The 26,874-nt window shown below is 39.0% G+C and overlaps 1 protein-coding gene across 5 annotated transcripts in view; it reads left to right on the top strand.

Annotated features, from left to right (window-relative positions):
* MIER3 (MIER family member 3) overlaps positions 1–26,874 on the top strand; it is a 138,107-nt gene that overhangs the window by 96,784 nt on the left and 14,449 nt on the right. For 3 of the 5 annotated variants that reach the window (XM_045060922.1, XM_045060913.1, XM_023256767.2), the window contains 6 exons: positions 11,673–11,818; positions 21,454–21,588; positions 23,117–23,237; positions 24,371–24,456; positions 24,652–24,724; positions 26,704–26,855. In XM_045060922.1, the coding sequence (XP_044916857.1) occupies positions 11,720–11,818; positions 21,454–21,588; positions 23,117–23,237; positions 24,371–24,456; positions 24,652–24,724; positions 26,704–26,855 (666 nt within the window). In that variant the 5' untranslated portion in view covers positions 11,673–11,719. Of the gene's footprint in view, positions 1–7,052; positions 7,182–8,624; positions 8,650–11,672; positions 11,819–21,453; positions 21,589–23,116; positions 23,238–24,370; positions 24,457–24,651; positions 24,725–26,703; positions 26,856–26,874 lie in introns of those variants that run through there. The other 2 variants (XM_045060915.1, XM_023256770.2) reach the window with 2 other exon arrangements.

Here is a 26,874-nt window from a genome sequence, read left to right as displayed (position 1 = left end):
CAACCAAGAGTATGGAAAATTCAAGTCTTTTCATCTCAGGATAAAACCAGAATATTTTCATCAGGGGGATGGAGAGCAAAGTCACTGGCATTCCTTGAATTGTACATTCTTTCTTCAAGATAATTTATAAGTCTATAAAATAAGTCTAGTTCTGTTAAATACCCTGCTAATGATCCTGCATCAGCAGAAGTCCCTGTTTTTCCATGCCTTGTGAATTCCATCACAAACCCAGTTCTCCAAATGGGTTGCCCGTTACTTAGTGCTGAAATTCTGAAATTGTCAGTTAAGCTTTTTTAATACTCTTTCTAGCTTCTATTCTAATACAGCACAACAGAATTATGAAGCACTTGTCAGTACTTGAACTGTTGTTTTGTTTAGCCTGTTTTGGTCAGTCTTAGAGAAGTGAATTTTTTTTTACAATTAGAGTGACCAAGATATAAGAAGAGATCTTCACCGTATAGTTTTAGAAATGCACATTAAAATGAAGGATATATAATAAGCTTGTAGAAATTATTTAATGCATGTTAAGTCTTCCTGTCTTATATATTTTTTAAGTTAAATATGGTGTGAAGAATGGAGTATTTTGGTCCTTGTTGGGATTTTCTGATAACAGAGACAGTATGTTGTGGAGTAGTGAGAGGCAGAATAATTTTCATTTAAAGACTTTCTTTTCTGACCACTGTCAAAAAAATAGAATGCTTTTGAAGGAGAGTTCTAGAAAGAACAAAGTACAGAAGCAAGCATTGATAGGAAATAGTAAACACTATTTAAGCAAGTATTTTCAATTAGTCTCAATAAACATGACTCCAAGAGGAAACAAATTTTTTCAGATTTCTACATTTCTAGGAACACTAGATAAAAGTCACAGATAAAAATCCTTATATAATTTCATCTAAGATTTTCCCACTTTCTATTAAAAATAAAAAGAAAGGCTAACTCCTGGACTGATTATTTTTAGCAGCACATACCTTTGTATATCATCAAATATATAAGAAAAGTTTGAACACAAATGAAATTAGTGGAGTATTTCTGATTTTTTACTCATAATTCTTTATTTCCAAAGCAAATACCAAAGTTCAGTACACACACATGCACATTTGCCAAAGGATTACTGTGCCTTTTACCACATCCTTTGCAAAATAAATAACTTATCAATTTTAGCTACACATTACATTGAATGAAAACAAACTAAGTAATCAGGAACTGTGTATTGATTACTCTTGTTTTCATAACATGATAAAATGAATACATTCTATTAAATCTTACCTCATTTTAATCTTGAATTGCCTTTTAGTAATCTGTTTTATAGCACATGGTTTGTAATTTATTTCTCAATGATTTTTAATATGCTTCAAAATAAGATTTAACATGCTCATTAGGATTGGCAGTGAAATTACAAAGTGAAGTCAGATTTTCTTTGAAAGAAAGCAAATCTGACCTGGCAGTGTGGTTTGACAAAGGGGACAGTTTTTGCTGGTTGAGTTGTATGGCAAATATTTTCCACAATCTGAAAGGGCTGAATCTGAAGCTCCATGGTTTTGACAAAAATGTATTTAAAATGTGTGATAAGATGTAAGCGTCCGACTCTTGATTTTGGCTCAGGTCATGATCTCACGGTTCATGGGAGCACAGAGCCTGCTTGAGATTCTCCCTCTCCCTCTTTACTGCCCCTCCTCTGCTCAGGAGCACACATGCTCTCTCTCTCAAAATAAATAAACTTTAAAAATATGACCAATATAAATAAAATAAAAGAAAAAGGTTTTATTTAAAAATACTATATTGACAAGAAAGTATTAAAATTAAGAATATGTCCATTTGCCCTCCCTTTTCTGAGGGTGTTGGCTTAAATGTGTGCCTCTAAGAGAAAAAAATAACCAATACAATCGTTCATTTGGTAAGTTTTGGCAAAGTCTTTTTTTGGTATTCATCAAGATTGATGTGAATTATAGTGAAGGACCATGAGGACTGGGTAACAAATCCTTTTGTTAAGTCAGGTAGCTTTTAATTATTTGCTTTCAACACAAGTGAAGATGATCAAAATAACAGTGTAAGATTATAAACAATAACGTTTGAAGGAAGATCACTACATGATATATTACTAAGGAGTTCAAAGAATTCAGTGATGGTTTAGCAACAAAACCCTATTGTGTGAATATGGTTTCTCAGAGTTTACTTCTATACACATAAAGAATAAGAATGGAACTGATGCTAAACTCATTCTCATTCTAGTGTTATATAAAATTTATCCGCAGGTACAGGACCTAATTTTTTCAGGTCCCATCCATCTTATTAAGAGATTGATATCTAGTTCAATTTTGATTTTTGTTCAGTATGCTTTAATCAAAATTTGTAATACATGTATATTGTTTTGATCGATTGGGAATTAATAATAATTGGACTGATAATGTAATCTAGAGGGAAATTATTAATTTTGAGTGTCAACTTATAGAGATCTTTTTGTTGCAGAAAAAGATAGTAGGACATCACCAAAAGACTTTTGGGCTTAAACATATTACACTGGGATAAAGTTCTTTGGATGAAATAGAATAGGAATTTGAGATCAGAAAGAAAAAGAAATCATAAAATTTCCTAAAGAAGAAACATATTCTTTATTTATAAAAAAAAGAATGATGGACATATCAAATTGCTGTGGTATTTAGATTCCATTGCATGCATTTTAAAGTGTTAAATGAAGGCTTTCTTTTTAAAGGGCCACCATTACAATATTTTGGGAAGTATATCCTTTGCAACTCTTTAAACTTATAATGGAAAAATTAGATGTCAGCTTGGATATGTGGAAAGGGGTATAGGTATTCACAATTCTTTTGAGAAGATCCCTTAAATTTAAAGTTACTGAGTTTGAAGATCTAATTGTGTCACCTTACAAAGGTGTGTTAGCCTGACGCATCTATCATATTTTCTTTAATTTTTTTTAATGTTTATTTTTGAGAGAGCGTGGGGATGGGCAGAGAGAGAGAGGGAGACAGAGAACCTGAAGCAGGCTCTGCACTGACAGCACAGAGCCTGATGTGGGGCTTGAACCCACCAACCGTGAGATCATGACCTGAGCCAAAGTCAGGCACTTAACCAACTGAGCCACCTGGGTGCCCCAAATCTATCATATTTGAAGGATGGCCGTAACTCATGGGTCAGATAGATTCTCATGTCTGTGGACCAGATTTTCTTCTTCCTTGTAATGAACTGAGGATTTGCTGTCTTTTTTCATCTCTGTGAACGTTCTTTTCTTTTTTTCTGAAGACCATCCCCCTTCCGTTAACAGTGTTTGTTTAGGCAAAACTTATAATGAATTAGTCTTCTCGGAGACTAGTCATTCATTCCAACAAAAAATATTTGAGTATCTCTCAGGAGAAGTGGATATATTTACAAAAAATGCAAGTAGTTCAATCCGATGGAGAGCTGAATTGCTGGCATTACAGTCTTATCTGAAGCCATATTGAGAACTAATACTAATTGGATGTTCTACTTTAGGGTCTGCAAACTGGAAGTTCACACCATGATTTACTTAATGTGATATATTTGGCCTACACTGTGTTTAAAAATTTAATTAGTTGGCAAGTTTAAAAAAACAGATTTCACATAAAAATCCAACTTTCTAGTTGTTCTTGGAAAATTCAAATGTCTGGAAGCACTGGGCCTACATTCTTACAATGCAAAGGCCAGTCTGAGACTAAGTTAGTGGCTGCCCCTTTTAGGCAGGGTTATTATCTCTTGGTTTGCTATGGCTCCCACTTTTGTCTTCATATTAGCCTACTTCACCTATTCATCATACCTGCCTGACTACCATAGACTTTAACATTGGATAGCCTATTATTTTCCCTTGGGTTAGATGGAATCTGTAGAAAGCTAAATATTTGCATTGCATTACTGTCTTCCCATTAAAACTGCTTTTGGTAGGTCATATACCCATAATGTACCCTCAACTTTCATGGATGGTCACTAAAAGAAACAGTGTTGTAAAACAAGCTAGTGAATTTGAAGAGGTGGTAAAGGTATTTCCCTCTACATTACTATGTTGCTGTGTAGTGCAGGCAAGACATTTCTTTTAAAGTGTCCTGAAAAGCTTTGTTGCCATTGAGGAATTTGTGTATTTCTCCTCCAAGACAATGAGAATTAAGCAACTGATAGCCATTATTTATTTGCCTTTTCTCCAGAAAGCTGCAAACCACATCTATGGTTTAACTTTCATATTGTATTACATCTCATTACTTGAATATTCTTGTTTTGTAACTTTTTCTCTGGTGTTGACCTCCTAGTGCATTTTGTTTTACTGGTCTTTTTTTATATTTACATTTTCTTTTTTTATGTATTTATTGTAAAACATCTCAAAGCACACATTTATAAAGTATTCTTGATTTATCTCATTTCTAAAGATGGCTAGAGCATCTATTACATTTTGGTTCTCTTTAGAGGGTTACCATCGTTTTAGTTTTGAGTCTTCTTGCTCTTGGTCCCATCCACCACATACAAGAATTATTCAGTTACAAGGACTGAAATACCGGAGAGACAAGGACTTTTATGGTGATCCTGTATTGCCTAGTGTCCAGCATAGGACTTGTTCTCTATATAATGCCACCTGTTGTGTAGTGACAGGATAATGAAAACAACAGTAAAATATAATTTTTTATTCCATTCCCTGGAACAGGGACTTTATATCTATACCAACTCCTGGAAGTCTTGTCATCAAAGAGAATGAAAGATCCATGTACATAAGTAGACTTTACACACTTTATCATAAAAGGAATGTGTTGTGTAAGACTGGGCAGTAAACTTTTTCTCTAGTGATTGGAAGGTGAGAAAGTAGCTCTGCTTCCTTATACTGGAAATTTATTTAGTTTCATTATTTTTCTGTGAATCCTTATTTAATACGTGGCAAAGGCTACATAAACAGTGTACTCTGATGGAGAGAATATAAGCAGTCAAAATTATAAATGCCTATATGTAATCTTTGCAGTGTAATGAAAAAAGAATTTGCAGACGCTCTATTAAGTTCATCCGAGTACATGAGTCTCTGTATTTCTCAGACATGGCAAAATGGAACCTAAGACCACAGGTAGTTTGGATTAGCCAAATTTTGCTATGAAGAAAACGTTTCTCCTAGTGTTAAGTACAAGGCAGGTTGTTGGAGACACTTCATGATTCAGATCCCTGACCTAGTCTATGGGGGCTCATGCTGTGGTCAAGCAGATCAGGGCACTGTTTAATGGCTCTGTCCACAGGGCGTGCTTGCTGCAACATTTCTGAAGTTAATCACCTGCACTTAATTTCAAGCAACTTTTTTTTTTTTTTTTTACTTTGAAAACTCTAAACGCCTCATTGAGGACAGCACATACAACGTGTGCCAAGCCTCTGGTTTCAAAGTTCAGCTTTGACTGGACAAAAGGTCGAAAGGTATCTTTCACAGCAGGGAAAGTGTAATTTTCCATGTCTTTATGATGTTTTGAAATAGTTGAAGTGATTTTTCCCTAAAATTTCCATAAATAAATAACTTTTGCCGGGGTAGTAACTTTAATTCTAAGATGCCTTGGCAAAAACGTTAAAAGTAACCCTTTGCTCTCCTATCCATAATCGTATCTTCAGCTTCATCGTCCGTGTATTCTCTTGGAGGGGAGAATCAAAGGTGATCCCAGCATAAAAGCAAACCTGTCATGTTTGGACTAAAAGTATGGCAAGTTTTAGAATTCAAAAAAGGCTCTCAATTTCTTAGCAAAAACCTCAACTCTATCATTTAATACTACATGTTTTAGCAACAACTGGGAGAAGAGCTCTATGTCTGAGATCACTCTCCTGTGCATGTCTCTCTGTGGGTGTCCTGCCATACTTTTGATTGTATTTATATCTGACTTACCCATGGATGTGCCAAAATTTTCTCTTCCACATTCTAAACTTTCTTTTCCATATGTATTGTTATTTCTCGCTTCCTGCTTTAAGACAATGGTGTGCCAAGGCAACTTGGCATGATGGCTTGAAGCTTGCAGGATTTACCTCTGTGGGCTACCCATGAACTGTTAATGAATATTTCTGTGTACTTTGCTTAAAGTTGTTCAGGTGGATATGAATCTGCCAGGAGTTAGATTTACCTCTTCCAATGAAGAGGAAGGCACGTGCAGGAGTATGTGTATCTGTTAAGCCTTGTCCTCCCTTCTCCATCCATCCACTTGCCCACAGGACTAGTTTTCTTTTTGACCTAGTTTTCATTTTAAGCAAATGTTTGGCTTTCTGGGATGGAGGTAGAATTTTTGAGACCCGACTCAGGGCCTTGATTCTACTATTTTCGCTTTTCCACTGTTCTATCAAGTGTGTGCCCTGGACTATTTGGTGACTCAAAACCTCTTAAGATCTAATTTTTTGGGGTACGTGCACAGTTTATATTTTGAGTGTCTTCTCTGAATTGTGCAAGTCTACTCATCATTCTTTGCCTTTTTGATCTTTTGCCTGTTCTGTGATTGTCACTACCTTCCAAAGCCTGTCTGGCAAACGATCACTTCCATCGTCCACTCCACGAGCCAGTGCATGCTGACCTGTATCCCCCATTTCTCAGGTCTCTTCGGGAAAACCGCAAGGTGCCCGGTCGCCGCCTCTCATTCTGGACTGACCCTGCCGTCCATCAGTCACTTCTCCCATTTCCCGGGGTTTTCTCGTGTCCATCAGTCTACTCCAACGGTCACCTTCTTTCTTTTTACTTAGGGAAGTCTGTCGAGTTGTCCCTCCACGTCTCCTGCCGGCCTCCCCCAACGTCCTACCGGACTAGAGTGTCGGTCAGTCGGTCGATCCTCCGCTGCCCCGGCCAGCTCTTCGGCCTCGGCTGCCTGGACGTGGGTCTGTCCCACGCCCGAGTTTCCATCCGTCCCCCACTTGCCTACAATTCGGCAGGAACTTTACTCCGACCAAGAAGGGGAGGGCGGGCGACCGCGGGTGTGCAGCGGTCGTCCGCAGCGAGCGCGGGGTGCGGCGTGAGGCGCCGGGCGGGGTGGGCGTGCGAGCGGGCCGGGGGCGTCGCGGGCCGCCCTGCCCTATAAGGGGCCGAGCCGCCTCCGCCGCCGGGCGGGTGCCGGGCGGACCGCGGCGGCGGCGGCGGCGGCGGCTGCGATTGGCTCAGGCGCCCCATCCGGGGACTGGGCTCGGCGCTGCTCGTTCGCCCTAAAGGTACCAATATGGCGGAGGTGAGCAGGGAAACCGGGCAGGAGCGGCCGGGCTAGAGCGGGCGCCCGGCGGTCCCCCGCGGCCCCGGAGACGGCCTGGGGGATCCGGGGCCCTTCCCCCGGCCCAACGTGGGGGCGGCGCGGCGGTGCGGGGGCTACGGGGCGGCAACGGGCCGTGGCGGGGCCGGCCGGGGGGCGGGAGCGGGCGCGGGAGCGGTCTCCCTCCGGGACTAGGCCGCGGCGGCTCCGGCCCCGACCCGGCCGGGCGACGGGGCCGGACGGGAGGTGGCGACCGGCGGCAGCGAGCCCTGGCCTGGGGACAGCGCCGTGCCGTGCCCCCCCAGGCAGCTGACGCGGGCCGCCGGAGCCTCGGCGCCGCTTTCTAGGGCCAGAGTGGGTGGAAACCGGCCGAGCCCCCCCCCCCCCCATCCCCGGCCGAATTGCAAAGCGGGGAGCGGGCTGCGCCACTGTCCTGCGGGAGGAGTGCTCTGTGCCCCCGGCCCAGCGGGTCAGGGCTGCGGCGCCAAGGAACCTCACGCTCCACTTTGCTCCGAGCTCGGAGGCAAGCGGGATGCGCGGCCGCGGGGCTTCGCGGGAGGCGAGCGGGACTCCTCGCCCCGCAGCCCTGGAGGTGCGGGAGCCCCTGGGTGTGAGGCGGCTGTCCAAGACTCTCGACGTTTTTTCCGGGGGGCTCTCGGTAGCCCCACTTTCTTCTGGCCTGGAGGAAGGAGGCAGGGCGAGCAAACCTGCCCTGGTCATGTCCCCCGGGACTGGTGAGCTGGGGGGAGGGGGTAGCGCAGCAGGAGCCCCTTGGACTGGAGCTCGCTGGGGCGAGGGGCTCTATGGAGGGCCTAAACACCCTGGAGGGAACTAGCATCTCTGGGACTGAGGGGCCGCGTTTCCAGTTTTGGGAGAGAGAATGGGGGGCTTGCGCTTTGGTTTGGGGGCGAGTGTCCTGTTTCGAGCTGGCCTACGCTCGGGTTAGAGGACAGCCTCAGAATTGGGGCTCCCGGGCCCCAGGGGGTAGACTAGGTGCTCCGAGGGCGATTCCCTTCCAGGAAACGGTGTTGCTTTGCGAGGTGGTGTTTGGTTCCGTGGGGAGCCAGGTGGGATTTGGGAGACCCCGAGATGTCGGAGACGGGACTGCGAGGCGACGGCTCTGGGTTTTGCTTCTTCGCTTTGTAACTTGCTGAGCTCCAAAGAACGGCTTGGGGGCTTGGAGTTGCCTGTTAGACTCTGGGCTTCGTCCCGGGTCTGCGAGTTTGCACACTGGGGACTCCGGGAGGAAGGCGAGGCAGCCAAGAGGGGCCCGAAAGGGGCTGGGAGCGATTGGAGCGAAGCTACGTCTTGTACTTTTGGCAGCTGCGGAGGAGCGCTGGGCTCCGCCTCCCCTGCGCCCTGTTGCCGGCGCTGCCTCTTCCCCGGGCTGCGCGATCTAACCTCACGTTTTCTTCTCTCTCCTAGGCTTCTTTTGGAAGTTCGAGCCCAGGTTTGTCCTATTTTCTTACCTCTTCAGTGGCTCCCACAGGGTAATGGGGGGCTCAGAGATCTATTGCTACAGGTTTTCCCACAAAAATTTGTCCTGCGAGTTTTTCATCACTTTGGTAATTGAGTTGTTCGAGGAAGGAACTGTTACACTTCTCTTTTTTTTTCTTGCATGTTGAAAAAATAACTTGTTACAAAGCTGCTAACTGACAGGTGTTCTTTTTAAGTACTATATCTTTAATTCTCACATGTCTTTTTTTGTCCAAGCCCAAAACAGTTAATCCCAAATCAACTTTCCACTAACTTTTGCAATTTAGTGTAGATAATTTTTTCCCCGAGAAACCGACTCTTTAATTTGTCGAAACTTTGGGATTACTTATATGGATTATTAACCATGACTCCCTATCTCCCCTTATTTTCTCTTCTAAATTTTTCATAATTGAGAAATGTCTATGGGCTCTATTAAAATTGGAATATGAGAGTTAGGTAAAGCTACCTTAAACATAGAATTTCCAAGTTTGACACAGAAAAGTGCTAATACAGACTTTTTGAGGTCAGAGGACCCTAGATCATCTAGTACAGTGTTTAACCTTTTTGGAATCAGAAACTTCTGTCAGGATATGATGACAGCAAGAGACGGTCTCCAGAAGTCTGCACATATGCATAATTGCACACATTTTGGGGCTTTTGGAGCCCCTGAATCCCATCAGGGAGAGGACAGCTTTGTTTAATTTCTCACCCCCTTTCCGGCCCCATTTTGGCTGCCTCTTTCCCCTCTAATAGTCTCCAGGAAAAGTACCTCTGAACTACGCCAACTCTCTTATTTTACACTTGAGAAGACTTTTAAATAACTCCACTGAGAGTCACCTAGTTAATAGAGCCTGGAAAAGTTCGGAAATCTTCCCTTACAACATGTTGCCTTAGAGTGAAGAGCCTGTTTCCTTGTGTATTATTTTGTACAATATTTAGGTGTCTTTTAAGGTCTCACTTGATTATCATTGAAAGTATAAAATAATTGGTCACCGAGTAGAAGAAATTTGTGGTTGTTTTTAAAATAGCTATCTATGTTTTTACATTTAAAAATTGTTTTAAAAAGTTTTTCTAATTTTGAGACAAGCATTTCTTTGTCATAACTGATTTCAGGAAGGAATATTTATATACATGATGCCAAACATCTGGATGATAATGGAATTTTTCCATTTTGCATCACTGTCTGCCTTTAAGAAATTGCAATCTAAATAGCAAGAAGATTGTGTAGTTTTGGTGTTTAAACTAACTTTTATAACCTGTTTTTAATCATTTACCCAATTTTAAAGAAGATTTTAAAGCTTAGAAGAGACTCTTGGTCATCTAAGCCAGCACTATGCATTTTACAAATGAAAAACTGGACTCGGCCCAGAAAGTTGAAATGACTTGCCTCAGGTCCTCAGCAAGCCAGAGACAAAGCCTAGAGTAGACCTCAGGCCCTTTGCTTTCTGGCCCTTATTGAATACCTTCTAGTTTAAGAAGGAAGAGTGCTGTGACAAGTGATATGGGGATTACAAAAGAGGACAGAGCTGTGCCTGAAAGAGGTGGAAAAGTTACCATCTATTTCATCCCTGACCCTTAGTAATATTACAGAGGTTTCCAGGAATTCCTCAAAATAGAAAATTCATAATGGTGGATGTTCTGCTTTTGAGCTCTTTAATAAATATTCATCTTTCTCCTTAAAATTAAGCTCTGTACTTAAAATCTGTACTTCGACAGGTTTTAAAATGCACAGATAATCTTTTAACATTAAAAACATAACATCATATAATGAATGTAAGCTTCCTAAAGAATTAAGTGCCATAGAAATTGTGTTATTTTTAGAACTGATGATTATAGTTCTCCAAACTCAGAATCAAAATCACTGAATTATGTCTGTGGTTTTTTTTCATAGTGAAAAATCTTTGGTGTTGTTCAGCATTTTGGTAATGATTTCACACTGTCCTTAAATGTTTGAAATTTAAAATGTTAAATAACTTGACGAAAAACAGACCAAACTTTTTATGTTGACTCTGCTTCCTTCCACTTCTCTTTTCTTCTACCCAAAGATTCTGGTACTTCTTTCCTTCTATGCTCTGAGAGTCACTGGTCTGATTGAATTAGATATGAGAGTAAAATGGAGAAAATTCCAGTTTTCATAAATTTGGTTTCATTCTCTTGGGATTGTGGATCTTATTCATTTCTCAACTTGGTTTTAAGAGTATCTTGTTGACTTCATATTTGGTATTAAAAAGCATTACAATTTTATAAACAAATATGAATTGGCCAAAACAGCTTGCAACTGGATACATCTCCCAGAAACTTTTAGATGTGATTTTCTGTTATTTCCTTCACATACCCTTAAAAACTAATTATTTGTAGTCCAAAGAAAAGTGTGCTCTTACAGTTTAATGCCTGTCTGGTTAATGCTGGGGAGCTTGAAATACAGGGGACGTGAAAAGTGACAGTAGTTTTAGAGATTGATTTGCTGTATAGCTGCTTCAAAAAAACTTTTATTTGTTCTGGGAACCAGATTTCTATTGTTCCTATTGTTTTGTATCTTTGAGGGTTATAATTGGGCAGAATTTATATTCTCTTTGCCTGAAGTGTTGAGCTTTAGTGTATAATAGATTCTTGTGAAATCTTCCATTCATAGTCCTTGTAACATTTTTCTTTTGCTTTTAGACAAATGTATTAAACTGATAAACAGGTTCAGCTTTTCTCTTAGATCATTTTTTAAGGACTGCTCCATTTAAATCACTTTGCTACTATTATAAGTTGTGTTCTCATGGACTAGACTTCTTATTAAAGTGTTGTTAAATTACTCTGCCTTGTTCTTTTGCTGATTTAGATATCTTTTCAGAACTGTATGGTCTTTATAACCTGTTGAGTGTATATAGTAAATGCATTTAATAAACCTTACTTATAAACATTAAAAGGGACTGGCAGAAGAACACAAATTATTTTCTTTTGTAAGTAGCATTGTGAATGTGTAAAGTGATGTAGTTTGTTTCATTCCAGTTGGGTCTTTGTCTTCTGAGGATCATGATTTTGACCCCACTGCTGAGATGTTGGTCCATGACTATGATGATGAAAGAACTCTTGAAGAAGAGGAAATGATGGATGAGGGTAAAAACTTCAGTTCTGAAATTGAAGACTTAGAAAAGGTAAAGGACTTTACTTTCATATCTTAATAACGTAAAGATTTTGAAACTGTACTATAAATTATTTTACAGTCTATCTGAAATAAAATTAGGTTCAGCATCCTTGTTTTTGACCTAACTTTTAAAGATTTTCACTGATTTTCTCATTATTTTGAGGGAAAGTCTAATAAATGAGTAAATTCTCATTTAATTTTTCAAAATTGTTTTATATGTCTTAATCTAGTTTTTAAGTTCTGGAAGCACAGTAAAATACGTACATCTGGTCACCTCACAGATGAGAATATTGGGATATAGAGAACTATCAGCCCTAAACTTGGTTCTGAGTCCTAGCCCAGCCCAGTGCATTATACCACACTATTCTACTTAGGGTCACACTTGAGTTTAACTAAACACTGCAGTAGATACAGGGAGAAGTACTATAGGAACATTGAAAGATAAAAAGTTTTAATTCTGTTTTTAAATGTAATAATGTCCCATTTTTCTACCCTTTTTAGTCATCTTTTTAAAAGTTGGCAAGGGGCGCCTGGGTGGCGCAGTCGGTTAAGCGTCCGACTTCAGCCAGGTCACGATCTCACGGTCCGTGAGTTCGAGCCCCGTGTCGGGCTCTGGGCTGATGGCTCAGAGCCTGGAGCCTGTTTCCGATTCTGTGTCTCCCTCTCTCTCTGCCCCTCCCCCGTTCATGCTCTGTCTCTCTCTGTCCCAAAAATAAATAAACGTTGAAAAAAAAATAAAAAAAAAATAAAAGTTGGCAAGAATAAATGTAGTTTATAACTCTTTAAATCCCAAATCAGTATAATTTGAACTGAACTGGATTTTAAACAAGTATTTATACCTGGACTGCAGAGAGAGGTCTCCATAGGGGTCACTAAAAAAAATAGGATTATGCTTACTAAAAGTTAACCTTTTCTCTAATCAGACCAGAATAACAAAAGCTTTCAGGAATAATATTGAATAATAATAATCCTTTGAATTTTTATACTTCTTTTTCTTGAAGAAGACAAGACCCTTTCTTAAATAATCTCTTCTGCTATCTTTGTGAGACAAAGATGAGCTCTTATTGCATTTCTCCCTTTGCATTAATACACAGGGAAACTGAAGGCATTCTTCAGGGTCTCGACCCTAGGCTTACTCTGGTGGACCTGAAAATTTCTAAACGTGTTCATTTACTTGGCAGAGTAATCCAACTCAATTGTTATTAGATTTAATCATTAAACCCCCACCAACTTATAGCCAAACAGATTTGGGAATATAGAGATAAAATGGTTGTGAAATACTTAAGAAGAAAAGTTTTGCATATTGCTCCTTTCAGGGGTGATAATAAAATGTTGCCTTTTGATTAAAAAAAAGGTGCCCAGAAGTCTCGAGCTCTGCCTTGGCTTTTTGCAGGCATTTGCTTCCTACCTCTTATGAATGGGTCTAGAAAACAGAATTATAATTCAGCTACTGTTATCATTAAGTCAGGACTGTGGTAGGCTCTGGGAATGCAAAAATGAGCAATTTGACAGTGTCCCTGAACTCAAGCAGCTTACAGTTTAATGTGGAGTGACAAAGGGGAACAAAGAATTTTAATATGATATGCTAAGAACTATGGAGGTAGACAGGCGCCTGGGTGGCTCAGTTGGTTAAGCATCTGACTTTTGATTTCCTCTTAGGTGATGATCTCGTGGTTTGTGAGTTTGAGCCCCATGTCAGGTTCTGGATGACTGTGCAGAGCCTGCTTGGGATTCTGTGTTTCCCTGTCTGTTTCTGCCCCTCCCCTTCCCGTGCTTGCTCTCTCTCTCTCTCTCTCTCTCTCAAAAATATGTAAATATTGGGGCGCCTGGGTGGCGCAGTCGGTGAAGCGTCGACTTCAGCCAGGTCACGATCTCGCGGTCCGGGAGTTCGAGCCCCGCGTCGGGCTCTGGGATGATGATGGCTCAGAGCCTGGAGCCTGTTTCCAATTCTGTGTCTCCCTCTCTCTCTCTGCCCCTCCCCCGTTCATGCTCTGTCTCTCTCTGTCCCAAAAATAAATAAACGTTGAAAAAAAAATTAAAAAAAAAAAAAAAGGTAAATATTAAAAAAAAACAAAAAACCAAAAAACTATGGAGGTAATAAGCAGTGAGAGCTGTGGAAGAATGTGTATAGTAAATGGTGTTTAGCCTAATGTGGAAGTTCATGGAATGCTTGTTAGAATAGAGAGTTCTCTCTTGTACAGTTTTAAGTGAAGACACCGCTTTGGGCCTGTGGCTAAAGTTTCAGGTGGTCTCATAATGTGTCTTCCTTGTTTATATGTTGTTAAACATGGGAAGACAGCATAGTTAACACCATGACATAGGAAAATGGTATAAATGAATTGGACTGCATTTTAGACATGCAAATAGTCTTTTTGTCAGTAAAGTAGTAAGAATTTAAAATTTCATTTAATGTGATAACTCAGTTACTACTTGAGTGTGAGTAATCTGGTAGATATTTTTATGGGCTCTTAAGATTTTGTTTTTCAGATGTGTAGGTTTTATCCTTCTAGAGATTGTAGTAATAGCTGCTTTGATCTGTGTTTAGTGGGTTTTAAAAGGACATTGGGGAAGATATGGAGAAATAATGAACAGCAAAGAATTACGGAGCTATTCACAAAAATACCTAGTCCTTTTTCTATGATTTTCATTTTGTTTAATAAACACGGGTAATTAATTTTTTTGCTTTGTAATGATATCTGTCACTGAATTTGTAGATTGAGAAAAATTATAGGTCTTTAGATATTTCAGCTTCTTTCTACTTGGACAGTTTGGCTTCTTGGTATTCTATCACATTCTTAGAAATTGGGACAGAAAAAAAAATTGGGACAGAAAGATAAAGGTTATCTTTAATTTATTTTTTTATTAAAACTGTTTTTAATGTTTATTTTGAGAGAGAGAGAGAGAGAGAGAGAGACAGAGCACAGGTGGTGGAGGGGTAGAGAGAGAGAGGGAGACACAGAGTCCATTGCAGGCTCCAGGCTCTGAGCTGTCAGCAAGCCCGATTCAGGGCTCAAGCCCACAGACCACAAGATCATGACCTGAACTGAAGTCAGACACTTAACTGACTGAGCCACCCATGCGCCCTGATACAGGTGATCTTGAAACAGCTTCTAGTGAAGACCAAAGAACTGTGTCTCCATCTAGAAGCCTAATCTTCTCTCATTGAACAATGGATAAGAGGAGCTATTTCTTTTTTTTTTTTAATTTTTTTTAATGTTTTATTTATATTAGAGAGAGTTTGCGTGAGTGAGGGAGGGGCAGAGAGTCAGAGACAGAATCTGAAGCAGACTTCAGGCTCTGAGCCATCAGCACAGAGCCTGACGTGGGGCTTGAACCCACGAACTGTGAGATCATGACCTGACCTGAAGTCAGACGCCCAACCAACTGAGCCACCCAGGTGCCCCAAGAGGAGCTATTTCTAAGAGTGACTGACTGCCCAGTTTCTCTGAACTATAATTCTTATGTGTAGTAAAGCATAACTATGTAAATGTGGTCCCTGTTATTTATTGATGTTTAATGAAACATGAAAATGAATAAAAGAAACAGTAGATAGAGATACCAGTGTAAAGAGTAAAGATTATTTTTAGAAGAAATTTAAAATTATTTCTGTATCATTTAATGTATTTTATTAGTCTTTTATTATTGGAACATTGTTTTAGCTGTTATTACATGTTCACAGTCTTAGGGGCTTGATGTTAATGTTTGTTTTTAAATTTTTTTTTTTTAATGTTTTATTTGTTTTTGAGACAGAGAGAGACAGAGCTTGAACAGGGGAGGGGCAGAGAGAGAGGGAGACACAGAATCTGAAACAGGCTCCAGGCTCTGAGCGGTCAGCACAGAGCCCGACGCGAGGCTCGAACTCACGGGCCGCGAGATCATGACCTGAGTTGAAGTCGGACGCTTAACCGACTGAGCCACCCAGGTGCCCCTGTTTTTAAAAATTAGAGTAAGGGGCGCCTGGGTGGCTCAGCTGGTTAAGCATCCAACTCTGGATTTTGGTTCAGGTTATGATCTCACAGTTCGTGAGTTCAAGTCCCACATCAGGCTCCACACTGACAACGTAGTGCCTGCTTGGAATTCTTTCCCCCTGCTTTCTCTACCCTTCACCAGCTCTAGCTTGCACTCCCCCTCAAAATAAATAAACTTTAAAAAAAAAAATACAAAAATTACAGTAAATTTTTATTCTGCAAGTAAACAAACTCGGTAGCCTGTAGTCTGTAAATATGACCTGTATTTTAGTGCTTATAAATTTTTAGTTACATTAGATATTATGGAAAATAAGAGACAAAAAAAAAACCCCACTTTGTATAGTAGCACTTAGAAGTAGAGAATACATTATGTGACTACATTTATGTCTTTGAACATATAAGGTTTACATCATGTCTTTCTATATTTTAATTTATTCATGTTAATTTTTGCTAAGGTTTTAATAGTCTAGAGCCATCACTTTTAGAAAAGTTCTATACATTATTATGTAGATTTCCCCCTTGATATTCACTGTGAAATGAGAAAGTGAAAATCACCTTTTCTACCACTTAAAGTCTGGTATAGATCCTTCCTGTTTTGTGGGTTTTTTTTTTAATTATTTAAAAAAGCTATGTGTATTCTGCATGTTTTATATCGGACTGGTATTATATGAAAAGTGATCTACATTTCACTTAGACCATTTCTGTTGACCAATCTAGCAGCACCATGAGATGGATTGGATGAGTATTAGCATTATTTTCTTGGTTAAGAGGCCTTGTTGATTGTGAAATGTACCATAGATTTAGAAATTATATAGATGGGGGCAGAGACGAACAGTACTATGGGAAATCTATATGTTGGTAATGGAATGCATCCTGATTTGTGGTATGTGAAGTTATGTATCATAGGATCAAGGAAATTATGATACTCTTTATTTACAGATAAAGAAATGGAGGTGAGGGATTTTAGGTGATTTGTCTATGGTAATGACACTGAGTCCTCTGCCTCTAAATTTTATGTTCTTTCTGATATAAAACCTTTGCATTAAAAAACAGTTCCCTTAGGAGTAGACTCAATGTGCTTCTTAAAATTTAAATAGGGTCAACAAAATACCCGAGAAAAATCCTCCTACCTGGAATAAGGTGCTAGATCAAACTTTTAAGATGTTGATAGGCTCTAATAGAAACTTCATTTGTAAAGTGCTTCAGAGATTAGATTCACCTTTTCTGTATTTTAACATCAGCTCCCTTTTAGTAACTAGTGCCATTCCTTGACTGTATTAGTGAAGTTTCCACTAAGATACCCACCTTCTTTCTCAACAGATGATCATGATTATTTTTATAGAGAAAGTAGGGTTTTCATGAATGACTACCTAGAATCTCCTGTTTGCCCCACACATACAAATATAACTTTTGTACTCATTCTTTCTTCTTTCTTTACTGTCCCTAGGGTATATGCCACATCCCAGGCTAACTTTTAATTCTATCCCTCATGCTCTGAGTCTGCTCTTCCCACTTATTTATTTTTTTTTATTTCAGCATAGCAAGTCCTACTCATATGTTTCCTACATTTGGAAGAACTTTTTTTTAAATGCCTTATTAAAATTTTTTTTCATGTTCATGTTTTTTGAGAATGAAAGTGAGTAAGACTGTGTGAGGGAGGGGCAGAGAGAGAGAGTGGGAGAGAGAATCCCAAGCAGGCTCCATGCTGTCAGCACAGAGCCTGATGCAGGGCTCAATCTCATGGTGAGATCATGGCCAGAGCCAAAATCAAGTCAGACACTTAACAGACTAAGTCACCCAGGAGCCCTAGAAGAAATTCTTTTTAACCTGTGTTATCTTTAGTGATTCTTTTTTTATAGTGTATGTACTTTTCCCCCCTCTATTCAGTCCTCAACTTTGTTTCTCCCAATAGTCTGTAGGGTCACCAATAATTCCTGATTGATAGGTACAGAGAATTCATGTCTCTCTATATCTCAATTGATTTCTCTTTGATATTTGACTTAAGTGACTATCTCTGGTCTCTCCATAGTTGTTTCTTCCTTAACTTATGTAATTCTGCTTTCACCTAGTTCTGCTCTCCAGTATCTCCCTCTGTTGTATTTATGAGCTTTTCTTCCTTTGCCCATGTTTTAACTGATGGCATTCCCCAGGCCTCTAGATTTTGTCTTCGCACTCTGTATGGCCTTTCTGGATGATCTCATTCAGGCCCACTGCTTCAACTTTTGCCTTGAATTATCATTTACCATCCTACCCTCCACCCTCAAGTTCATTTGTCTGATGTTTCTGTTTCATAATGGTGCTATAAGTATTTAGCCTTTTTGGGCCAGAAACGGGCAGTTCATGTAGACTTCACTGTCACTTACTTTCACTTTATCATGTAGGCCAAGAAACAGATTCTTTTTTCTTAATTTCACTCAGATAATTCCCTTCCTTAGTTGAGGTTCTCATTCTTGGACTCCCCCCAGAATGTTACTTTCAAAATGCATATTTTGTTTAAAATTTTTTAGATGTGTCCCATTGCCTTTAGGGTAATATATCTGAAAGTTCTTCTAATAAACTATATATTCCTTTCTCTTTTCTGTCTACCCTCTCAACTTCTGTGGCTTTAAATATCATCTAGATGCTAATGAATGCCAGATTTATATCTTTAGCCCAGCTTGATCCTCTAAGCACCAGGCTCCTGGCCAACTTGACTCTTTTGCTTAGATGTTTCATAGTCCTCTCAAATTTAACTCGTGTCTTCTGCAGGACTCTTAATTTTTTTCCTTCACAAACCTTTCCTTCAGTCCTTTCTATCTCAGTAAAAGTTATCACCATGCAGGCAGTTGCCCAAATAGAAATCTGGGGAATCCTCCTTGTCTCCCCCTTTCACTCTCACATCCCGGAACTCATTTGATTCCACCTCCGGATGTATATCATCTATTTACTTCTCTCCATGTCTATATCACTACCTTAATCCAGCATGAGGCTCTTAGGTGGTCTCCCTGCTTTTTTCTTACCTCTCCATCTTCTCACACTTTTCTTTATGTAGCTGCCCAGCATTGAAGAAGAAATGAAGTCATGGCACTCCCCACCTGCCTTTTTTTTTTTTTTTTAAGTCTCCATTTACTTCCCACTGACCTGGGAGTAAAGGACACTGTCTTTCCTTTGACCTGGTGAAAGTAGATTCTCTACATTATTCTGTATTTCAGGACCCTGTTTATTTCATTGCATTCATCATAATTGGCAATTCTGTATTTGTGTATTGTCACTATCTCTGCGCCCCCGCCCCCCCCCCCCCCCCCCCCCCCCCTTTGCACTGACTGTAAACTGTAGAAGGGCAAGACCTGTTTTCATACCAGCACTTGGCACACTGGCCTACTGGCACACAGTAACTGCTCAGTCAGTGTTTCTTATGATATACCACGAGTCCCTAGTATACAGCCCTCATCTGTCAAATCCCTCTTCATCTTTCAAGACTTAGCTCAGTCTTTCCATCCTATGTGGTACCTCCCTAACCTCATGTATTCCCATGAGGAAATGCCATTATTCCCAGAGTGTAGTTCTTCCCTTCTCTGTACTCAACAGTGTATGGTGCTATTTCCAGAATTGATTAATGCAGCCAACACATTGTATTATAGTTGTTAACTTACCAGTTTCTTCCATCAGGAGTACAGTCATTGAGAGCAGGGATTTTTCTATAAATTTTCTTTTCTCTATCCATAGCTAGTAGCCTCTGCACAGTATCTAGAATGCAGTAAATTCTGTATTGATGGAAAAGTGGACCTGCCTGTGTATGATGAGTGAAAATTGACATCTCCTCAGGTCACAGAGAGAATCTGAAACTTCTGAGGTTTTGGAGAAATACTGATGACAGATGGTTTGCAAAGGCTGCAACCTAGTCTCCTCTTAAAACCAATATGAGCCAGAGGGAATAGGCTGCATGGAGTCTGCAAGGAGCAGGGCTAAGGAGACTCTAAATCTGGTTCTGGGCACATTTGAGGGGTTCTGTTCATTGATTCAGGAGAAGAATAATTCACGAGGTTTCCTCATGGCATGGGTGAACTTCTGTCCATCCTGACCATCCAACTCAATTTGTGCTGACTCCATGCTACCAAAGCAGCTTTTTAACTGATTTCAATCCCAAGCTGAAAGGATTTCATGAGTGACATGATTGGTATGGTCACTGCAAAAGGCACATGTCTCCTACAGCAAATTTACAAAGTAGCATTCTGTCCTAAACCTTATTCCAAATTCATTTCGCTTGAATCTGTTTTAATAAGGCACAGTGAAAAATGTAAGTTCTAGTAGACCTATAAAGGTGAAGGTCAGGTTCTTGGGCACCCCCAGAGCCTGAATTCCCTGTGGGGCCTGGTGGGCAATCAGTGGCTTTCTAGAATCATCACTGGCTTCTCTCAGCTCACTTTGTGATATGCTGAGGATATATTTTACATACTCTGCTTTAGCATTTCATGCTTTTTGCATCAGGACTTAGGCATTTTGCCTTAAAAAGAAAACTAAACCCATAAGCAAGCTTAATGAATCTCTTAATAGATGGGCATAAACATCTTTACAATATTGAAAAAATTAGTCTATAGATACATTGTTTTGTGTTTATATATTTGAATAATTATAAATATTTCTATACACTTTAGTAGTTGGATTAAGATATTTTTGAAAAGGAAATACACTTTTTATTTTCTGATGGATTAGTTGGGGGAAGAGGGTGACAGTATGTGGCACGGCATAGGTACTCATTACACAGGAAGCACTGCAGCCAAAGTATGTGGTTTTATCAAAGCAGTGCTGCCAGTAAGTGGTACTAGGATTTGAACCCAGAACTGAGCCTTCTGTTTTGTCACCTGTAAAATGGTGGTAATGATACAAACTTCAGTAGATGCTTATGGAAGAGAAACCTAAAACAACTGTACAGAATATAGCTATGATAGTAGTAATATAAAAATAATTTTTAACAGTAATATATAAATATTGTTGGTGTTAGTGAATGCTCAGCAGTGGTTTCCCTTCAGGTATCATTTCATTAATATGAAGAATAAACCAAGTGGTCAACTGTTAATTGTGAAGAAACAAGCTAAAAATTACATGAAGTTATTGATTGATTAATTGTGAATGCTTTCAAGGCAAATCATTATACCAATGTGAATGCTAAAAAAATAAAAGTCACTAAAGCAAATATTTGAGGAATTTTTTAAAGGGTGAAATGATAGGGGGGCCTGTGTGGCTCAGTTGGTTAAGCATCTGACTTCATCTCAGGTCGTGATCTCCTGGTTCATGGGTTCGAGCCCTGCCCCAGGCTCTGTGCTGATAGCTCAGAGCCTGGAGCATGCTTTGGATTCTGTGTCTCCCTCTCTCTCTCTCTGCCTCTCCCCTGCTCACGCTCTCGCTCGCTCGCTCTCTCTCTCTCTCTCTCTCAAAAATAAATAAACATTAAAAAAAATAGTGAAATGATGCTGGAAAATAAAAATGAAGATGTTAATTTTTAAGGCTTTTGTTAATATGTTAATAAAAGCTCTAAGTCTTTAAGCCTATTTTCTAGCAGTAGTACAAAAAGAAAAACTAAAACTTGGCTTTGATTTGATACTGCTGTTTTGTTAATCTGTTTTATGAACATTAAGTTTATCTGTACTTCTGTATTGTGGCATTTACTGAGTTTATGTTTGTGCCTTGGCTTGACTAGGAAGGAAACATGCCTCTAGAAGATTTACTGGCATTCTATGGCTATGAACCTACAATTCCAGCAGTTGCAAATTCCAGTGCAAATAGCTCCCCAAGTGAACTTGCTGATGAACTACCAGACATGACACTAGACAAAGTAAGTAACAAACATTTAAAAGAAAAATTCCAGATCCAAAAATAGCCATTATCATTGGTTGTTTTTTATTAGTTTCCTTTTAATTGAAAGCATTTTATAATTCTGAAATGTAAACTTCTTATTGGCCCCCATTGCTCTTGTCATTTTGGTGACCCAATTTACATATTGTTTGGATTTGATCACACTACTTTAAAAGTACTAATAGCTTCCCGCTGCTTTGTATGTTTGAGTGTTCTCCCCCAATTTTTTCTTCCCTATGTTGATATATTGTGTCTAAACTTAGATTTTGCCCTCACTTCTTTTGATCCTCTGACTACTTGAACGCATTGATTAATAAATCCCTCAGAAGCCTTCAAACCAAGCTGACTTAGATGTGGAGTGGTTAGAGAGAAGTTCTGTTTTGTTGGGCTCTGTGAGTGACAGCAGCCACAGTAGACAAGGCCATTGTGATGTATCTGTAACATTGTTGGTTGTGGGGAAGGCATAGCTCCTGCTGAGGAAAGTTCACACAACCATGGTCTCTGCTAACTTTCTTTGGTCTTTGGAAAGCTTTCCTTGCCTTTCAGATATCAGGCAGGGAGAGGAGTCCACATCTTGGAACCTCTTCCTGTGAGTTTTGTTGTTCCCCCTTTCCAATCAAATGTGATACTACTGTACCATACCTTAATGATTATAGTCACCTAGCAAATACTGAATGCCTACTAGGTACCAGGCACAAGATAACTATATACTTAAATAATAAATTCAAATCTGTTCTTTTAAAGTTATATCACTAGTCAGAGCTTTTCATTAGTTAGATTTTTTAAATTATTGGAAGAGAAGAGTTTGGAGAAGTTTTTGGTTTTGTTTTATTTATGTTGGCAGAAAATTTAATTGTTAAAAAAAATTTTTTTTTAATGTTTATTTATTTTTGAGAGAGAGAGAGAGAACAAGCACTAGTGGGGAAGGGGCAGAGAGACAGAGGGGGGACACAGAATCTGAAGCAGGCTGTAGGTTCTGAGCTGTCAGCACAGAGCCCGACGCGGGGCTCGAACTCACAAACTGCGAGATTGTGACCTGAGCTGAAGTCGGACGCTTAACCGACTGAGCCACCCAGAAGCCCCGAGTTTAATTATTGATCATTTAGAAGTAAGATTATTTTTGTTGTAAAGTCATTAAAACTTAGCCTGCAGCTTCATATGAGCTTTCTGTTTATCCATAAGTTAAGCAAAATTGTTTGTTAAAAGTGTGTAAGCAGTAAAGTTATTAAGTATTATATGTAATTAAATATTAAGTGTTACCACTATTTATGTATATGAAGTAAATTATAAGAGCATTTCAGACTTACTTCTCTCAAAACTAAGGGGGCTTCAACAGATTCTTACTTATATCATAATACCATAGTAATACATTTATGAATAATATCATGAAGACTTTTTCTTAAATTGATGAGTTGTAATAATTTTTTTATTAAATTTTTTTAAATTCTTAAATATTTTTATGAGATGTAATAATTTCTAACTCTAACACTGCATTCCTATTCTTATAGGAGGAAATTGCTAAAGACCTGCTGTCTGGTGATGATGAGGAAACTCAGTCTTCTGCAGATGACCTGACACCATCTGTGACATCCCATGAAACTTCCGATTTCTTTCCTAGGCCTTTACGATGTAAGAAACCCAATCGTTACTGATTAATAGTAGCATTGATACTCTAGCTTAGGTACACTTAATGGCATTCAATAGTTTGTCAGAATATTCTAAGTGTTTTCTTTAATTGACGTGCGGTCCTTTAATAATCCAAATAAGATTATCACTTTTTTTATTGGGATAGAGGTAAACTAATATGTCCTTTAAAAACCTAAAGTATTTGTTTAGTTTTGCAAGGCTGTACATTTTCTTTCCCAAGATTCATCTGTTACTATGGGAAACAATTCTTCAGCCATGAAATTTCATGGACATTTTTTGGACTCTCTTAAAAGGCTCTTTACTCTCCTGGTTTTGAAAACTATCAGATGCTCAAAAAGTATTTTTTAGCGATTTATTTCTTTATTTTTTCGTTTTAGTTCTTGGTGTTATCTCTTAATGTATATCAGTAATATTGAAAGGTTTTTGAAGTGAAATAATTTATCTGCAAACTTGCTTATTTTTTTAGGTATTTTGATTGTAGAAGAACTGTTCACTTAACAAATGCAAATACATTTATGCTTGTATGTGCACAAAAATATAATTTTGATGGACTTAATGTGCATCTTGGTCTATGTCCCATTCTGGGTTAGTATATAATAAGACCTCCAGTGCTTTCTGTTCTTTTTTAAGGTGACCGTAGTGGTTTTCCTTTTACCTTCCCAAACTCTTTGACAAGACCAAAAATTTTTAATCTTTATTTTTGAGAGAGAGAGAGAGACAGAGCACGAGCAGGGGAGGAGCAGAGAGAGAGAGAGGGAAACACAGATTCTGAAGCAAGCTCTAGGTTCTGAGCTGTCAGCACAGAGCCCAATGCGGGGCTCGAACCCACAAAAGCAAGTTCATGACCTCAGCCGAAGTTGGACACTTAACTGACTGAGCCACCCAGGTGCCCCATGACTAGACCAAAAAATTTTAAGGATATATACACTTTCTTAGTATTTTCAGTGTCTTGTTTTGACTGGTGTTAAGATCTGAGAATAGTACAAGAAGTTGAGTATATTTGTGCTACTCTCATGTATTCAGACTTTTATAATGTACCATGTGCCAGCTGTTCTTCCGGGTGCTGCAAAAGTAGGCAAAAAAACCTTTTTAAAATTTACTTTTCTTCTTTTAAGCAAATACTACATGTGATGGAGATAAGGAATCAGAAGCTGAAGATGTTGAAACAGACAGTGGTAACTCACCTGAAGATTTGAGGAAAGTAAGTTGAGTTACCATCAGAAGTTAGTGGACTGTTTGGACTAACATAACTTTTAAAAACATTTCTGAAGTAACTTAAGATAATTTTGTTGTTACAAGATGAAATTTCTTTTGACTTGTAACTGATTAATAAGTTGGAACTTGTTTTTCAGAATTTATTTTTATAGGGTGTTTTTACTTCTGAATTTTCTTGTAGGAAATAATGATTGGTTTACAATATCAGGCAGAGATTCCTCCGTACCTTGGAGAGTATGATGGTGATGAGAAAGGTAAGGAGGCTTTTGATTTTGATATTGATAATATTTGGTAGGCTGTTACCCCTTAATGTGTTTGTTTAGTTATCTGATTATATACCAGCCTTGGCAGTATAAAGATAAATTTGGAGTCAGTGAAAGTTTGGGACTGACTTAGGAATAATATATCGAAATGAACTTCGGAGCTTGGAGAACCACTCTCTTCTCCGTACAGTGCTTCTTAGCCTTACAGGTATGCGAAGGCAACTGCTAAAGTAGTGGAATGTCTCTGAGGGTGCAGCTGCTTGGCCCACATCCCACTTTAGTAGAAGTGGGTAGAATCTTACCACTTGAGATAATGAGTATTTGAGAGATAAAATCCTCTTGGAAAGACAACTCTTAATGAATAAAGAATATAGATGAAATTTTGTGTGAGCCCTGAAAGAGAAGGTGGTAGAATACAAGGATTCTTCTTGTTTTGTACACCCCTACTTAAGTGTAATCAGTTTTTTCTTCACAATTTTGCTAGATCCTAGTTAACAGTTGGTTCTGAAAATGTGGTGGAAAATAAAGATACAGGTACATTTCTCTAGCCGAAATTGGGAAGCCTGTAGATTTGGCCATGTGCATTTGACCTTTTCCCTAATGAGTTTATTTGTTCTTATGACATGATGGGGCCAAAGCGTCACAGTGATACAACCCTTCCTGAGTCTTTCTTCCTTTTCTTTGTTAGCTCATCCTCTATTTAAAGGAAGGAAGGAAGGACTGGCTACTCTAGGGTTCTTAGCCTTTTCAGTCCCTACCAACAACATTTTCCTAAACTGCTTTCAAAGTGATATTCTCCCAGGGAAGCAAACAGTAGTTGATCACCTTCAGATGCCCCAGTTGCCCACCTAAATGCCACACAAACCTTGGAAGTCAAATACATGCTTAGCAGCTGTCAGTTCTTAGATTAGACGTAATGGAGGTAGTCATCTCTCAGTTCTACACATTCAGAAGGAAAGATATACCTTCTCTATACTTAGAGGGAATAAACCCAAACTATTTTACCTATTTCAGTTTTGACCGAAGAGGAAAGAAACTGGTTCCAGAAATTTACATGAAAAGTCAGTCTTATTTTTTCACAGGCATATTTTATTTTTAACTTTCCTGCTCACTGGGAGTGGTGATTCCTGTGGTGATTCCCAACAGTTGTGAATGTAAAGCACTTATCACGGTCCTTGGTACATAGTGAGATTTCAGCAAATTATTTTATTACACACTTGAAGAATGCATTGCACTTAAAGCAATGGGATAAGTACTTGGGCCTCTGTGTTACTTAATTTTGTGAAGTAGAAGCTTTAATTATGGTGGCAATGTGGACATTGATAGAATATATACCTTATTTGAGTGACATGTCACTCATTAGTATATCAGCCTCTTGAAGAGATTTTGGAAAGTTTACGTCTCTTACTGTTAATCATTCATTTTTGATTAATTTGCTTCCACCTTAAATTAAAATTCACCTTTTGGGAGGAAATCAGTGAAGTAAAAACCTACCTTTCTTAGGTATTTCATTATTGGCAGATATTTTGGTTTTTATTGATCTTTGTTTGCTTGTTTTATTTCTTTACAGTTTTTAACCTGTATATAATCATCATAAAGACAGGGAGTTCAGTGAGGTTATTAAAGAATTTTCACAGGTTATTTTTACTCCCTCATTAGGGAGAGTATAAAACCTCTCCTCTGAGTTTTACATTAGATTTTACAGGGCATGGAAAGCCTTCTGATTGGATAGTATATCCAACCAGCGAGAAAGCTACTTGCTCTAGCCACTGGAACACTTGGCCCTTAATAAAGTTAAAAAAATTTTTTTTAAACCTTTACCAATGAAGGACTCACCTTGCCAGACAATCAAATTGCTTTTGTCCTCAAATAGTCCCAATGTGTAGCATATCAAAGAAGAGGAAGAACAGTTTGTATATATCTATGAGCATGTTCATTATTTAGTATGTTAATGGGATTTTCTTTAACAGTGTATGAAAATGAAGACCAGCTACTTTGGCGTCCTGGTGTGGTTTTGGAGAGCAAAGTTAAGGAGTACCTTGTTGAGACCTCATTAAGAACTGGAAATGAAAAAATAATGGATAGGATATCTGCAGGAACACACACAAGGGACAATGAACAGGTATTCTTCAAATTTTGTC

Source organism: Felis catus, chromosome A1 (assembly GCF_018350175.1).
Source record: "Felis catus isolate Fca126 chromosome A1, F.catus_Fca126_mat1.0, whole genome shotgun sequence".
In the NCBI taxonomy this organism is placed as follows: domain Eukaryota; kingdom Metazoa; phylum Chordata; class Mammalia; order Carnivora; family Felidae; genus Felis; species Felis catus.
Note: the sequence above shows the minus strand (reverse complement) of the source record. Positions and strands in the feature narration are given on the sequence as shown.